This window comes from Siphateles boraxobius, unplaced genomic scaffold (genome assembly GCF_051911475.1).
Source record: "Siphateles boraxobius isolate OS27281-9 unplaced genomic scaffold, OSU_SipBor_1 111, whole genome shotgun sequence".
NCBI classification, from domain to species: Eukaryota; Metazoa; Chordata; class Actinopteri; order Cypriniformes; family Leuciscidae; genus Siphateles; species Siphateles boraxobius.
The window spans coordinates 1,005,656-1,021,448 of record NW_027508713.1 but is presented as its reverse complement, the minus strand read 5'-3'; the positions used below and the strand labels follow the sequence as shown (position 1 = coordinate 1,021,448).

The window sequence follows — 15,793 nt, the reverse complement described above, 5'->3', positions numbered from 1 at the left end:
ACGTCGCCTATATAGTAGCTGACACAGCCAATCAGGCAAATACTCGAACCCCATTGGCTATTTGCAAGCAAGATTGATTCAATCAGGCTTCAGCATTTTGAGGAAAATGGTTTTCTCCATACGTAATGTCTCGTTCCCTCCTCTCAGGGAACTACGGTTACGTTGAGTAGCCAGAGACATTCACTTGAAGGAGTGAATGAAATCGATTGGGTGAATTCAGACACTGAGTGCACTAGAAGGGCTTCCGCTTTTGCATAGTTTAAGCAGTTTAATAATCATTTGAAACGGAGCAGACTGGCAGCTCCACTAGTGAGATACTACTCTGTCATGGAAACGATGTATAAACCTTAATTAAACTATTTAATAATCATTTAAAAAGGAACTTATACCTGTATGATATTACGTTGTCGCCACATACGACCAGCGGTTTGGAAAATGGATGGATGGATGATTGAGCTGTGGGCGCCATCTTCTGGATAGATGCAGGACTTTATTCAGCGCGACCCTCACAGTGCATTATGGGTATTCTATAGCCACTGAGTGTATATTAGTTGTACACTTGTCATTGCAGTGCATTGTGGGAAATGAATGAATGCCCTTGATAACATCGACTATGGTTTTGGACGCCACCACAAATGGCTGTGTCTTCAAATATTGCCCTATTTTAGGGTATATGCAGATTTCAGACTCAGCTCTTGATTAGCTGGTTCAGGTGTGTTTAATTATGGTTGGAGATAAACTCTGCAGGACAGTTTGGGCATCCCTGTTCTAGACACATTCTAGTTTTAGGTTTTTTACAACCATAATATAACGTCCCGTAACACTGCAAGGTGTTTTTTTTTACACAACCTAAAAACGATGACATGATGAAGCTATGATGAATCTTGAGCACCGTGAGCAACGTGTTTCTTCTGGTGAGTCTGAAAACCCCATTTAAAAGCGAAACTCTCGCCACAGATGGAGCAGCGGTAAGGTTTCTCTCCTGTATGTATTCGCTCATGGACCTTCATGGCACTTGATCGAGCAAAAGTCTTGTTACAATGTGAGCATTTAAAAGGTTTTTCTCCTGTATGAGTCCTCCTGTGTATTTTTAAGTCACTTGCATTATAAAAACTCTTCCCACAATCGCTACAGTGATAAGGTCTTTCTCCAGTGTGAACTCTCATGTGAACTTTGAAATAATATGGACTAGCAAAGCTCTTCCCGCAGAAGGAGCACAGGTACGGTTTCTCTCCGGTGTGAATCCTCTCATGCGCTTTCCGGTGAGTCGTCTGACGGAAACGTTTCTCACAGTGTGAACACTGATATGGTCTGTTATCAGAGTGTATTTTTTGGTGTGCCTTCAGACATTTTGAGTCTTTAAAGGTACTCCCACATTCACTGCACTGAAACGGCCTCTCATTGGTGTGTGTGAGTAGATGGCTTTTTAGATGGGATCTCTGGTTGAACGTCTTCTCACAGTGAGGACACTTGTAAGGCTTTTCACCAGTGTGCATCTTTATATGAGCTCTCATATTATAAGGAGTGGTGAAAAAATCCTTCCCGCACTGTTCACAGCGAAACTCCTTCTTCACGCTGTGCTCTTTGGAATGAAGTCTCTTCTCTTTTGAGGTAGAAAAGTGAATGTTGCATGTCTTACAGGTAAAGGGGTTCTGTTCTGTGTGTTTTCTCTCACGTATCGCTACATTTTCCTGTTTTCTGAATGTTTTTCCACAGGAGAATCCCTTTTTTGTCTGTAGCTCTTTGGATGCAGAGGCAGTTTCTCCATCAGAAGATGAACCAGCGTTGTCATCTGAAAGGAACATAATGGGCATGAAATATTGAACTTTTTCTGTAACTTCTAGAACTGAACGATTAGTCAAAATAAAATTTAAATTGTGATGTCTGTCTTAGTGCGGTTATCAAACTGCAAAGGCTGCAAAACTGCAAAATACTTGCCCTCTGATTCTCCAAAATGAATGTAAGAAACTTAACGCTAGTTAACCCTTTGACGCGTACGATCATTCACACCGCTGAACCATTAGAACGTTCAGATCGCGTGATCATCAACTTCGCGAGTTGGCTGGAGCTGAGAAAGAGACAGACGTGCACAGCGCTGTCATATATCACAACTACGCAGTGTTTTCAACCACATAAGGTTTATTTTAGGTTTCAGAAATTTAAATACACAAGTAGCAAAACAATACATTTATAGTTTGTAAAACACACACAGTCTATGGACGCGGCGATAACAATCCTTTACAAATTGATGACGTTAGATACACATTTTGACGTTAGATACACATTTTGTAGGTAACTATTACTCAATTCTCCTACTTCACCGGACACTTTCATGTATTTCAGGAGAAGTGGATGAATTGACGTGTTGTAAATCTGACAAATACAATTCTCTGAACTGCGGTTCATATGGTGGTGCCCGTCGTGCTTTATAGATCAACTAACATGAATCATGATCATTATAAAGGTTTCTAAATGACAAAACACATTCACTTACATGTATTTATGAATAAAGAATATCAGCCAAGGACCGCCGAAGAGGACGTTTGACTGACATGTAACGCAACCAATCATAGTTCGCTTTCTTCCGCATCATGTTGAAAATGTAAAGTTGATTTACAAAACAGACTTGTGTACATCTAATAAATTATTAATTGAAGAACGTTGTGCAAGTATACAGCAACAATAGACTAATTATAGGTTTGTAAACATGCGGGATATCGAGGTTGCAGAAGACTCGGAAGAGATAGCCTTATAACAGCTAGAGAATTACACGGATACGATATAAAAAATAATTTGATTTAAAAATAGAGTTTATATTTGATTTTATAAAATGTTCTCCGCATATTACAACAGCTTGTCACCCAGCGATAAGCACTGATATTCAATGAAATTGACGTTAGTGAGTGAGATACGTCTTACAGATCCGATTGCCATAGCACCTTGTCAATGGTTAAACGATGAAACGAAATGGCCAAGCATCCATGTGGCCAGAGATATATAATTACCTGATCGACACTCCAATTGTATATACCCAGGAGAAGTTAAAAGCGTAAAAGTCTCTTGATGTGTACAACTTCTGTGTGATCTGTCCAAGACATACAATTTCATGTTTACCAACTTCAAAACTTCATAGTGTTGAAGACGGAGGTAATTATTACCTCCCTGAACTGACTTACACAACTGTATTCCCAACAGCAGGCACTCACCTCTGAAAGCAGGATAACGAGTTCTCAGTGTCAAATTGGCAGAATTAGCTATAAATGCTGCATGAATTTAGGTATGCACATATTTAATATTTTTTACAATTTAATAATAGTAATAATTCTGTTAATTCAGCACATCTGATCATAAAGGGAAGAAACATACCTGGCGGAGCAAAGTCATCATCATCATAAACATCATCATTCTGATCTTCATCCTCCTCCTCCTTAAAGCGCTGTTGTTGTTCCTCTGCTGTGGTTTCTTCTTCTCGTCTCTCTATCAGGTTCCTGCAGTCCTCCAGTTTGACGGAGCACATCTTCATCTGCTGTTCTCCAGCATTACAGTCAGAGGTTTGATCAGCGGATCCATGATCCTGAGCGTCAGTATAACACAGTAAAGTGAGGCTGAGCTCTGAGTCCTGTGTGTCTCTGGATCTCCAGACTGAATCCTGAGCTTCTGTCCCATCAGTCACACACACTGAAACCTTCTCCAGATCCTGACAAACACATCATAATAATGTTGATATTAGCCTCATTACTCAGCAGTTATCTCTAGTGGTTATATTGGTGATTTGTTTGCATATTTTGCTGCTGGCTTAACTTGAGATGTGCATAAGAAGTGAGAAGCTAACAAAACTTTGGTTTGATTGAGCTGAAGGATGAAATGATGAGCTGCTCAAACCTCTCTGTTAGGTTTGTCTCCTCTTTTTCTCAGCTTTGCCTTCAGTGACGCCACCTCTTTCTTCAGCTGACAGATTTCAGTGATGAAATCCTCAATATCCAGCATGGACAGATCCGTTCCTACTGATTTACAGCAGATCACATCCATCTGCGCTCTCATGGTCAACATCTGAAGACAAACACATCTTAAGCCGAATATAAGAAAATAACATCTTATTATTAATCGTCTTAGCCTATTCAGACAACATTATTTCAGATGTAAATGTGTTTAGGAGCTTTGTTTAGTTTAATATTGAGCAAGCACAGAGCAGGAATATTATGAAATGTTACAATATATGATAATTGCATGCATATAATCAAAGATTAAACATAATATTGTCCGATTTCTTCTCCTTTTTCCAAACTTGTGAACCCTTTTAAAGTATTTCACTGAAAATTAAGCATTGTATTAGAGTACACTAACTGTTTACTACAAATATCATGGTACCTGTAGTAAAACAACAGGGCATTTGTTATGGTTACTATAGTAAAACAATGGTTATTTTTTATTAAACGAGGGTGCGAGGAAAAACTTTATTTAAGATCATAAAATCACTAGAAAAAAGCAACAACAAGCACAGAGTGCTAAAACACATAAACAATGTAAAACACTCACCGTCTGAGTGAGAGCTCCAGTTGTTTTTCTTTCTTCAGTGGTTTTACCGAACCGGTAGACTAAATAACGTAACTGCGCCTCCTACAGTTCGAGCGAAGGAGTAAAAGTTTCTCATTCAAAATACCATTGTACTTCACTGCCGTTGACAAGAGACTAATTCACTATCGTAACGTGATTATTAAATTAAGACGATTGATAAACAAATGTTAGTCAGCCAGACGGTAAATGGAAATGACCGTTATTTTTTGAATTACGCGAGTTCGCGGCTTTCTGTGGAAGACATGAGAAAGCGCGCGCACATATCAGAGGCGCGCTGTAAATGACGTTACATGTTCCAGAATCTTTCTGTTTGAAATAAATGCTGTTCACTCTTTCTGATGATCTGAGAACCCTGAAACATGTATGACAGTTACCACACTTAATTAAGCATTTTCAACAGCATTAATAATAAAGCTTTCTTGAACAGCACATTGGCATAGTAGGAACATATGACACTGAAGAAGATTAGGGTAACAGCCCATCAAAATGCAGATTAGACTCACTGAAAAAAACAACAACATTTTAATATAGATTCAATAGAAAACAGATTTTAAATTGAAATAATACTTAACAGTATTTTGCTGTTTTTACTGCACTCCCTTCAGCAGAACGCAGACAAGAATAAATGCACACACTCCCTGAGACAAACGGAGAGAGGTGACACAATAAACTTGGATATTTTATTGCATTACACTGCTTTGTTGTATGCTGTTTACTTTGGTCACTGTCGCTATGGTTACTAGTAAGTAAATACAGGCTTGACTTCCTTTACCTGTTCATACAGACACTATTAAGGCGCTACTTTAAGTTGATTTGTAAATGAGGCATTTCAAAAACTGACTGTGTGACCTTTGAACATGTTACTGTATCTGTAGTGTATTATTGTATATCCATGTCTGGATCATTTCAGTTGTGTGTAACAAAGTGTCTGAGGGAAATAAGGCTCATCTCATTCCATCATGATTTTCAGTAAGTGTTAAATAACTGCTAAAAGAATTAGTCCTCCTCATTCTGTTAGTGTAATTAAATACCAACCAATTGTTATAATACTGCTGGATCTTATGCTGCAGTTTCAGAGGGTTTGTAATGTTAATATATTCATTGAAAAACAAAATTGTTATATTCCATTAGATTAAAATGACGCCATCATCAACCATCGTAGCCATCAACAGGTTACTTCATCCGATTTCACAAGAAATGTGCAGTTTCAGGATGAGCTCAATGAGTCCTTTATCCAGATTTACTGATGAAAAGACACTAGGATGATTCAGGAGCAGTTTGTTCTTTAGTGTGTTTCTTCTGGTGGGTCTGAAAACTACCTAAATAAGCGAATCTCTCGTCGCAGATGGAGCAGCGGTAAGGCTTCTCTCCTGTATGAACTCGCTCATGAGTCTTCAGGACGTCTGATCGAGCAAACGTCTTGTCACACTGAGAACACTTGAACGGTCTTTCTCCTGTATGAATCCGCTGGTGATTTTTGAAGGTACCATGTTTACCGAAACTCTTCCCACAGACGCTACAGTGATACGGCCTTTCTCCAGTGTGAACTCTAAGATGAAGTCCAAAATTAGCCGGACTAAAGAAGCTCTTCCCGCAGTAGGAGCACAGGTACGGTTTCTCTCCGGTGTGAGTCCTCTCATGGCAAATAAAATAAAATTTGTGACGGAATCGTTTATCGCAGTGTGAACACTGATATGGTTTCCCCTCAGAGTGTATTTTCTGGTGTGACTTTAGACAGCTTGAGTTTGTGAAGGTTTTCCCACATTCGCTGCACTGGTACGGCCTCTCGTTGGTGTGAACGCGCACATGCTTCTTTAAATGGGATCCATGGTTGTAACTCTTCTCACAGTGAGGACACTTGTACGGCCTTTCACCGGTGTGGATTCGCTTGTGAGCATCAAGATTCCCTTTGGTGGTGAAATACTTGTTGCACTCAATACAGTGAAAAAGCTTATCGCCCGTGTGGATTCTATTATGACTTGAAAGTTGTTGTTTGGTGCTGAAATACTTGTCGCACTCACTGCAGTGGAAAGTCTTTTTGCTGTGTGTCTTCATATGAGCTCTAATACTAGATGGAGAGGTGAAAAAATTCTTCCCGCACTGTTCACAATGAAACTCCTTCTTCACGCTGTGATCTTTTGAATGAAGTCTCTTCTCTTCTAAGGTAGGAAAGCTGATGTTGCATCTCTTGCAGGTGAAGTCTTTCTGTTCTGTGTGTTTTCTCTCATGTCTCGCTAAATGTCCCTGTGAGCTCAATGTTTTCCCACAGGTTACACAGGAGAAACTCTTGACCTTCAGCTGATCTTTTGATGTTGAGGTTGTTTCTTCATCAGTAGAAGAACCGCCATTCACATCTGTAAAGAAAAAAAAAAGTATTAAAAAGTCAGTAGGACTATACAATAAGGTTCCATTAGTTAGTTAATGTTAATTCAAAAATCCATTATTAAATGCTTTATTAATGGTTAGTCATGTTAATAAAGAGTATACAAATTAGGGCTGCACGATGTATTAGTTTAGCATCAATATCGCGATGTGCGCATCCACGATAGTCACATCACAGGATGTGCGATGTCAAGTATAGGGATCGTAGTTGATCTGTGATTCATGATCAGTAGGCTACAGCCCAGCAGCTCCCCGGCCCGTAATGCTTGTGATTCGCTGATTAATTGCAAAGTTTAACCATCATAGAGTGAGAGTTTATCAATTTGCATTAAATTCCTGTCGGTTTAAACATCAAGCGCAAGAAGACTGGAACTTGCGCGCTGTTTTCTATCAGCCTTACTAAAGCGTATTATTGTCCCGCCAAAGCCTGAGTGAGTGATGTAGATGACTGACTGCTGCGCTTGTTTAACAGAGAACGAGCAGAGAGAGTGAAAGCCCCGGTTGCGAGCGCGCACACTCTCATCGTCTTCAAACTGTCTTGCTATCTCTCCCTCCCTCGCGCATATTAATGAATTGAGTTGACCCGAGTATCTTTGAGAGTACACGATGGTAAAAGGTCGGAAGACCGAAGTTTTTTTTTCCTGAACTACAGCTGGTTGTGAATTGTGCTAAAATAACGTTGCCTTATCTTCCCTGAAAAGCGTTCCACACATTCAGAAGACATAAACCACACTTTCAATAAACAAAAATAAAATCCATCCAGTGATGAAACGTTTTCTGTGTTGACACAAATCTTGTGCGATGTCCTAAACTGCCGGGATAATCACACAATGTGTGTCGTGGTTCGTTAATAACACGTCCGATTCGCGAACTAATGACCCATTTGAACCGATTCACTTTAAAGGGACAATGTGCAGCTTTTTAGGTATTTTATTATCTAAAATCAATATTTTTATTCATAAATATGTCTTCAATGGTGTACAAATACCTCTGCCAATTATCTGACTTATCCTCGTAAATAAAGAATTTATTATCTTCATATACATGTGACGGGTAGGTCCACGGAGGCTTCCATGTTGTTCCGCCATCTTGAAAAACTTTAATAGCAGAGAGGGACAACAAGTACTAGGCCAACGCGTTTCCACAAGGCGTTTTCGTTCAGAGCCAGCGTCACGTGACTGAAAGCAGCAGAAACAGAGGAGCAGAGCAGTGAGAGGCGCTTCACTGGCCCGGCAAGTCGGTCAGTAATCCATACTGTAACATTCGTTTCTTCGTTGTGTCAAGTTGCAGTTTGTTTGAAATAACAAACCTGTTCACCCGAAGGAAAACTCGACGAAGTGCTATTAGAAGACATCCTGTCATAGCTTTTTGGTACATAACAGCTACCGTAGATGCAACACGCATTTGAAAAAGCGAGGCGCTGGAGAGCACAATTTGCTCATCGCTAGATGGGAGAAACTTCTACACAATGTCCCTTTAATGAAAGGACAACTGATATGTCCAACTAGGGCTAGGCGATATATCGCACGATATTGTTATGTGCATCTCGTCAGTAAAGCTGGTTCCTTGGTTAGTAGTAAATCGCCTTCACCTGCTTTCAGATGGAGCGGCATTTACTCTACAGCACAAACTCCAGTGTTAAATTAACACTCAAGAGTGTTAAAGTTAATGAGATAATTAAGTGATTAATTGAGTGATGTTTGAGCATTATTGAAGACACCTGATGTTAACAAGCAGAATCACTGAAGGAGAAAACACAAATTGTAAGCAACCGTTATGGTGATCAGTGTTTGCTTTAGTTGGGCTCTTAACCTTCATACATTCACTTTAAATTTGTTTGTCTGCTGTTATTTAATTATAACAGTCAAATGAACAAAGAAAAGTATGATCTGATAGTGTTGGTTATATTCTGGCATAATCATGCTGTGATCTGAAAATGAATCTTATTGGCAATAACTTTGTGATTTTAGAGCATATATGAGTATAGGTATGTTTCTTATAATCCAAAATATTTAATAAACATTGTTCTGATCAAAAAACTTTCAAATAGATTTATTTAGAAACACAGACATCAATAATCAGCCTGTGAATCTCAACAATGGTGACAATAATAATGCATGTTGCAGTGGCTGCCACCAATCACAACTCATTAATCATGCATTGCGATATGAATAAATTATGATCTGAATTTTCGATGTAATTTACTTTTCCTAATTGAATATTCTGCTTGTCACCATTGTTGAGATGCATAGACTGAATCTTGAAGTCTGTGTGTGCCTAAAAGAAAGATTTTTTTTTTTTAGAAAACAACTTTTAAGAAATCCTTTATATTTAGCTAAGATTCTGGATATTTATGCAAAATCACAGTTATGCTGTAACAAACAACATAAATCAAAAACAAAGTTCAAATGATGATTGTCAAAATATAACCAACACCATCAGATCACTTCTTTTCTTTGTTCATCTGGCAGTTATAACTCAGATAAAGCAGCCAAACAAAATCTGAAGTTAATAATATAAGGGTCAAGAGCCCAACTAAGGCTATGTTTACACGGAAACGATCTGAAGAGAAAACGCAAAAGTGGCGTTACGTTATTACTTTTTATTCTGCGTTTAGATGAGCGTTATCGGGGGGAAATCCCGTGCATATGATGATGCAAAAGTGTGTGAAATTCGATGTAGTATGCACTCCAGGCGGCAAGGGGGCAATGTGAAGCACTGCGACACAACAACAAAATATCTGATAATATTTTGTACAACTGCTGAAAAGACTCTTGTACGTTTATCAGAGCTGCTATGGCAACTTGAAGGTCCGACGTATGGAAATAATCCGACATATTGGGGTTATTTTCCTGTAATGGCGCATGCCTGTGAGGTAAACACGTACGCAACGAGAGCCACAGTGAGCAGATTTGCGTTTTTACGTTTTAGATGGGAACGCGACGGTGGATCGTTTTTAAGATTTCCACTAGGGATGAGCGAGTACAGCATTATCTGTATCTGTATCTGTTAACCATATGAATTATCTGTATCTGTATCTGTACTCGGACTGGGCGGGGCCTAACCCGGAAGTGGGCGGGATTTAACCCGGAAGTGGGTCAGGTTGTCTTGAAATGGGCGGGGCTTTAACCGGTATGGTATTTTAAGCATGCAATTTATATGGGTTGTTCAGAAATTGTTATTTATTGCTGATTAGAAAACTATTTACTCATTATTCTGTATCACTGATCATGAGAGGGGGGGGGGGGGGGGTGTTTGTGTTTTTGTGAGTGTAGCAGCTTAATTTGTAATATTATTTATAACACAACTACCTTTATTTTATTTATAAAATACAGCAAGAAAGTGTCACTCAGTGCGTGAAGTAAAAAAAAACTGGTTAGAGCCAGCAGACGGTTTAAAAAAAAAACTCAGATGACCGGCAGAGAGAGAGAGAGAGAGTGTGTGTGTGTGTTGCTAGCTAATTCATTTGTAATATAGTTTTATACCACCACTTCCTTTATTTTTTTTAACGAAATCCAGCAAAAAGTGTCAGACACTCAGTGCATGAAGTAAAACAAACGGTTTAAAAAAAAAAAAAAAACTCCGACTGGCAGAGACGCAACGCGAGTCGCATTCTACCAAGCACCACGTCTGAACAAACCCCACGTTTACCAGAACTCTACTGGTTAATAAGTAAGTGTACTACAAACCGAAGTAAAAAACAAACCTGAAGCTGAAGAAACCCTAAACGTTAACGGAAAAAAGACCCGCGAACCTGAGTGACTGAGGGAGAGACAGAGGGAGAGAGTGTTCTGTGTGTGAGTGAGCAGAGCGGGACACAGCAGCACAATAAATCAAATCTGTATGCGTGTAGGGGAGGGGCGTTGTGACTAGTCTATCACAGAACGCAGACACAGTCAGCTACCCAATGAGGATTTTTATTCAATCCGAGCACAGATATTGACTCGTATTACTCGTATTATACTCGTACTCGGCAAAAGTGCTTTATCCGTACCGGATACTCGTTTCAGCCGAGTATCCGGCTCAACTCTAATTTCCACTCTGGAGGGTGGTTTCACTTTTTATCGTTTTTAAGCCTCCAAAACGCCGTCGCCGTGTAAAAGAAAGGCACATCCGATAAAATATTTTTTACATTTTCACCCAGAATCGTTCTCGTGTAAACAGGGCCTCAAGTAAACAATGATCCCCATAATGGTGGCTTACAATTTGAGATTTTCTCCTTCAGTGATTCTGCTTTAGGTGTGTTCAATAATGCTCAATCATCACTAAATTAATCACTTAATTATCTCATTAACTTCAACACTCTTGAGTGTGGACTCTTATACACTCGCAGGAGTGTTAATTTAACACTGGAGTTTTTTCTGTGTACAAAGAGCCGTAGTTAACTGTCAAGCTGAGCCATATCGCATTAATTATCGCTGGCGATACGTCCGTGATATTAATGCGATATGGCTCAGCTTGTCAGTTAACTATGGCTCTTTGTAGTAAATGCCGCTCCATCTGAAAGCAGGTGAAGGCGATTTACTACTAATCAAGGAACCGGCTTTACTGACGAGATGCGCATAACAATGTGATGCGATATATCGCCCAGCCCTATGTAGTGATCGACCGATGTATCGGTTTACCGATATTTTTCCCGATATTTAAGCATTTTCCCATAATCGGGAATCGGTTTTGTAATATCGGATTTTCCGATAAACGGCGCCATCTTGTGGCCGTTTTGAGAATTCCGCCATTGCAGCCCGCGTCTGAGGAGATCAGTCAATAACAACTCTGTGCACAGGTAAAGTATATGTTCTACTTGCTTTGCTTTAATTATTCAACTTTATTTAACATAACAGACATGCAGAAATGAGATTTGAGACATAAATTCCTGATATAGTTTATTTATGCAGCTTGTTTCTAAAAAATTGAGACGAACTCATTGAGCCACGTAGCGTAATCCGTCACGTCCTTCCCCAATAAAGACGTAACTTTACACTAATTAAATAAAACAGACATGAATGAGTGCATGTTGAAAATAAAAGCGCTGAATTTAATTCTCTATCTGTTGTATTTGCTCACCATTAGTCTCGAAAAAAAAGTTCGTTCATATTGCTGAGCATTCACTGGGTTGATGATGAGGAATGCTCGAGCACGGCCACTGAATGAAACTTTTGACAAGATTATCTTGTTTAAACACCCTAGATTATATTATCATTTACTACATAGCAATTATTTCGCTAATAGACATCTAAATATACCGCTTTGTGGAAATTAATTATTTATTATCTGCAAGCGCGATCGCGGTTGAGTAACGTATAGCCTAATGTTATAGTTATGTGTAAATGCATAGATAAACAGCACTTTGTCATAAAGTATTTCATGATCTAGACCGACAAAAATATTAATAATAATTAATAACATACTAGTTGGAAAATGCAATGATGTATATGCTGTTTTGTTTGTTACTTTCCTGATGTTGTAGGCTATTCCAGCTAATATTATGCAGTGAATTAATATTACCCAGTGAATTATTCCTCGCTCTTAGTTTAAACCTATTAAACAGCACATAAACCTTCTAAAACTGTTTAAAATGAATTACATTTCTGCAAAGGTGATATGACTCCCCTGTCAATTATTTTTTCCATATGAAAACATTAGACTTTTAACATTTATTTTGCCTATTGTTAACATTGTTGCTGCTGATGCTTATAAATGATATGTATAATTTAGATATAAATTATATAATGTAATTATATAAATGTTTTTATTGTAATTTGATTAGTTTACCATTTATGAAAACAAATAAACATATCCAAATATGTTAGAATAGTTTTTGTGCTTTATTTTTTACCTCATCAAAGCTTTTATTTTTAAACAAAGTGCACTTTATTTTTTGGACTCAGACCCCTCTATTTATTTGTGTATAAATATCAAGGTTTTTTTTTGTATGCAAGGAGGGAGTGATTGTTATAAATAAAATGGTTTGTTCAGTTCAGTTCATTTGTGTTGTAATAATTGTGCCAAAAACAGAAGTATAACAGTAAATAAATATCGGTTCTGCATATCGGTTATCGGGCACATACACATGCAAATAATCTGTATCGGTATCGGTTATAAAAAATCAATATCGGTCGATCACTAGCCCTATGTCCAACACTGAACTCAAGAGACATAACAAATCAGAAACACATTACAATAAGGTTCCAAAGTCTTACTATGATTTGCCATAACAAAAGATAATAAATGGAAGATGCATACCTGAAGGAATAAAATCATCATTGTCATCACTTCCATTATTCTCATCCTCATTTTCTTCATCCTCAACATCATTTCCTTCATCTTCCTCCTCCTCCTCCTCCTCCTCATGGCTCTGTTGTTGTTCCTCTGCTGTGGTTTCTTCTCCTCGTCTCTCTATCAGGTTCCTGCAGTCCTCCAGTTTGACAAAGCACATCTTCATCTGCTGTTCTCCAGCGTTACAGTCAGAGGTTTGATCAGCGGATCCATGATCCTGAGCGTCAGTATAACACAGTAAAGTGAGGCTGAGCTCTGAGTCCTGTGTGTCTCTGGATCTCCAGACTGAATCCTGAGCTTCTGTCCCATCAGTCACACACACTGAAACCTTCTCCAGATCCTGACAAACACATGATAGATCAACACAAATAAACAACAACCTGTTGATATTTGCCTCATTACTCAGCAGTTCTAGTGGTTACATTGGTGATTTGCTAGCAAATTTTGCTGTTAACTTCATTTGAGATGTGCATAAGAAGTGAGAAGCTAACACAACTTTGGATTGATTGAGCTGAAGGATGAAATGATGAGCTGCTCAAACCTCTCTGTTGGGTTTGTCTCCTCTTTCTCTCAGCTTTGCCTCCAGTGACGCCACCTCTTTCTTCAGCTGACAGATTTCAGTGATGAAATCCTCAATATCCAGCATGGACAGATCCGTTCCTACTGATTTACAGCAGATCACATCCATCTGCGCTCTCATGGTCAACATCTGAAGACAAACACATTATAAGCCGAATTTAAGAAAATAACATCTTATTATTAATCGTTTTATAGCCTATTCAGACAACTTTATTTCAGATGTAAATGTGTTTAGGAGCTTTGTTTAGGCTAGTTTAATATTAAGCAAGCACAGAGCAGGAATATTATGAAATGTTACAATATATGATAATTGCATGCATATAATCAAAGATTAAACATAATATTGTCCGATTTCTACTCCTTTTTCCAAACTAGTGAACCCTTTTAAAGTATTTAGCACTGAAAATTAAGCATTGTATTAGTACACTAAGGGGCGGTTTCCCGGACAGGGTTTAAATTCCAGAAAATCTTAGAATTGCATGGAACTGAGAAGCAATTCCAAGGAAAACAATGGCATCAGAAAAAGACTGCAATCAAAAAACATTTACTAACAAGAGAAAATTATTTTTAAGCAAGCTAAATAATCTATACACACCTGCTATGGAACAAAAGAAAAGAAATGGGAAATCTGTTTCTAATGATATATATATATATATATATATATATATATATATATATATATATATATATATCAACGATGTACAACTAGTATCCATGGTGTTCATTGACAACGAATGGTTTTCATTTAACATGAACTATTCAAATAACACAATAATTAATGCTGCTTGTTTATTCCTGTGATTTACATAACAAACTTACTATAACATTTCTTTATACATGTGGTGTTGGCAGTCTAGAAACAATACTAGTTTCAACTAGAATACTACCATTGCTTTATTATTGATACAAACAAAATGCTGGGCAGCAGGTCCTCGGTCCGAGCACAGGCTCAACACTTCACCACAATGGTAACCCCCGAAAATACTAACATAGCAGAAACTTTTGAATACCAACATAATAATACAACATTAAACATTAACAAGTCTCTCCGTTTTCTCATCTTGCTAAAAAACAATTCATAAAATATCACTTTATTTTAAAATGTACATTTCAGCCCTGTGCAAAGCATGATTGGAAGTGAATGTCCTTGTATGACTGGGTTACTAGATTGAAACATATTTCAAAATGAAAACATTTTGAACCAGAAACTCGATACAATGGCGTTAAAACAAAATTAAATGTTTAAATTATATATTAATATATGCGTGTGTGTGTGTGTATCCAAGTAATGCAGGTGTTTTCTTTGAAACACAAAGTTAATCTGAAGTTAAATCTGCCTCCTGGTAGGTTTAATTTAAGCCTCAATTTAGTCCTGGAGTAACTCTAGTCTTCCTCCGGGAAATTAACTTATTAAACTCTGGACAAAACTAAATCTAAGACTATTTAAAGCCATGACAGAGAAAGCAGATTTCTGTTAATCTGGTTTAAAGGGCCATTTTAGTCTAGGACTAGGCTTAATCTTTGTCCGGGAAACCGCCCCTAACTGTTTACTACAAATATCATGGCTACTGTGGTAAAACAACAGGGCATTTGTTATGGTTACTATAGTAAAATCATGGTTATTTTTTATTAAACGAGGGTGCGAGGAAAAACTTTATTTAAGATCATAAAATCACTAGAAAAAAGCAACAACAAGCACAGAGTGCTAAAACACATAAACAATGTAAAACAGATAAAACACTCACCGTCTGAGTGAGAGCTCCAGTTGTCTTTCTTTCTTCAGTGGTTTTACCGAACCGGTAGACTAAATAACGTCACAGCGCCTCCTACAGTTCGAGCGATGGAGTATAAGAGTAGAGGCTTCACCAAACCATTTCTCAATCAAAATACCATTGTACAACAATGGCGTTGACAAGAGACTAATTCACTATCGTAACGTGATTATTAAATAAAGACGATTGATAAACAAATGTTAGTCAGT

At 38.1% G+C, this 15,793-nt stretch overlaps 1 protein-coding gene across 1 annotated transcript; it reads right to left on the bottom strand.

The window, feature by feature from the left end:
- Positions 1 to 389: 389 nt before the first annotated feature.
- On the bottom strand, positions 390 to 15,661 carry LOC143706747 (uncharacterized). The gene is made up of 9 exons (XM_077199003.1): positions 15,558 to 15,661; positions 13,775 to 13,942; positions 13,201 to 13,573; positions 5,834 to 6,929; positions 4,669 to 4,672; positions 4,537 to 4,617; positions 3,883 to 4,050; positions 3,367 to 3,697; positions 390 to 1,792 (listed from the first exon to the last, which is right to left on the bottom strand). Exons 2-9 carry the CDS (start codon positions 13,940 to 13,942, stop codon positions 873 to 875), a joined length of 3,141 nt encoding a protein of 1,046 aa, XP_077055118.1. The 5' UTR covers positions 15,558 to 15,661; the 3' UTR covers positions 390 to 872.
- Between the last annotated feature and the right edge of the window lie 132 nt (positions 15,662 to 15,793).

Excerpts from the sequence above, each read along its gene's own strand:
- LOC143706747 (XM_077199003.1), bottom strand. The coding sequence starts at position 13,942 with ATGTTGACCATGAGAGCGCAGATGGATGTGATCTGCTGTAAATCAGTA. Across the intron at positions 13,574-13,774 it reads GAGACAAACCCAACAGAGAG|GATCTGGAGAAGGTTTCAGT; the intron begins GTTTGAGCAGCT and ends TGTGTTTGTCAG. Across the intron at positions 1,793-3,366 it reads TGATGACTTTGCTCCGCCAG|ATGACAACGCTGGTTCATCT; the intron begins GTATGTTTCTTC and ends TGTTCCTTTCAG.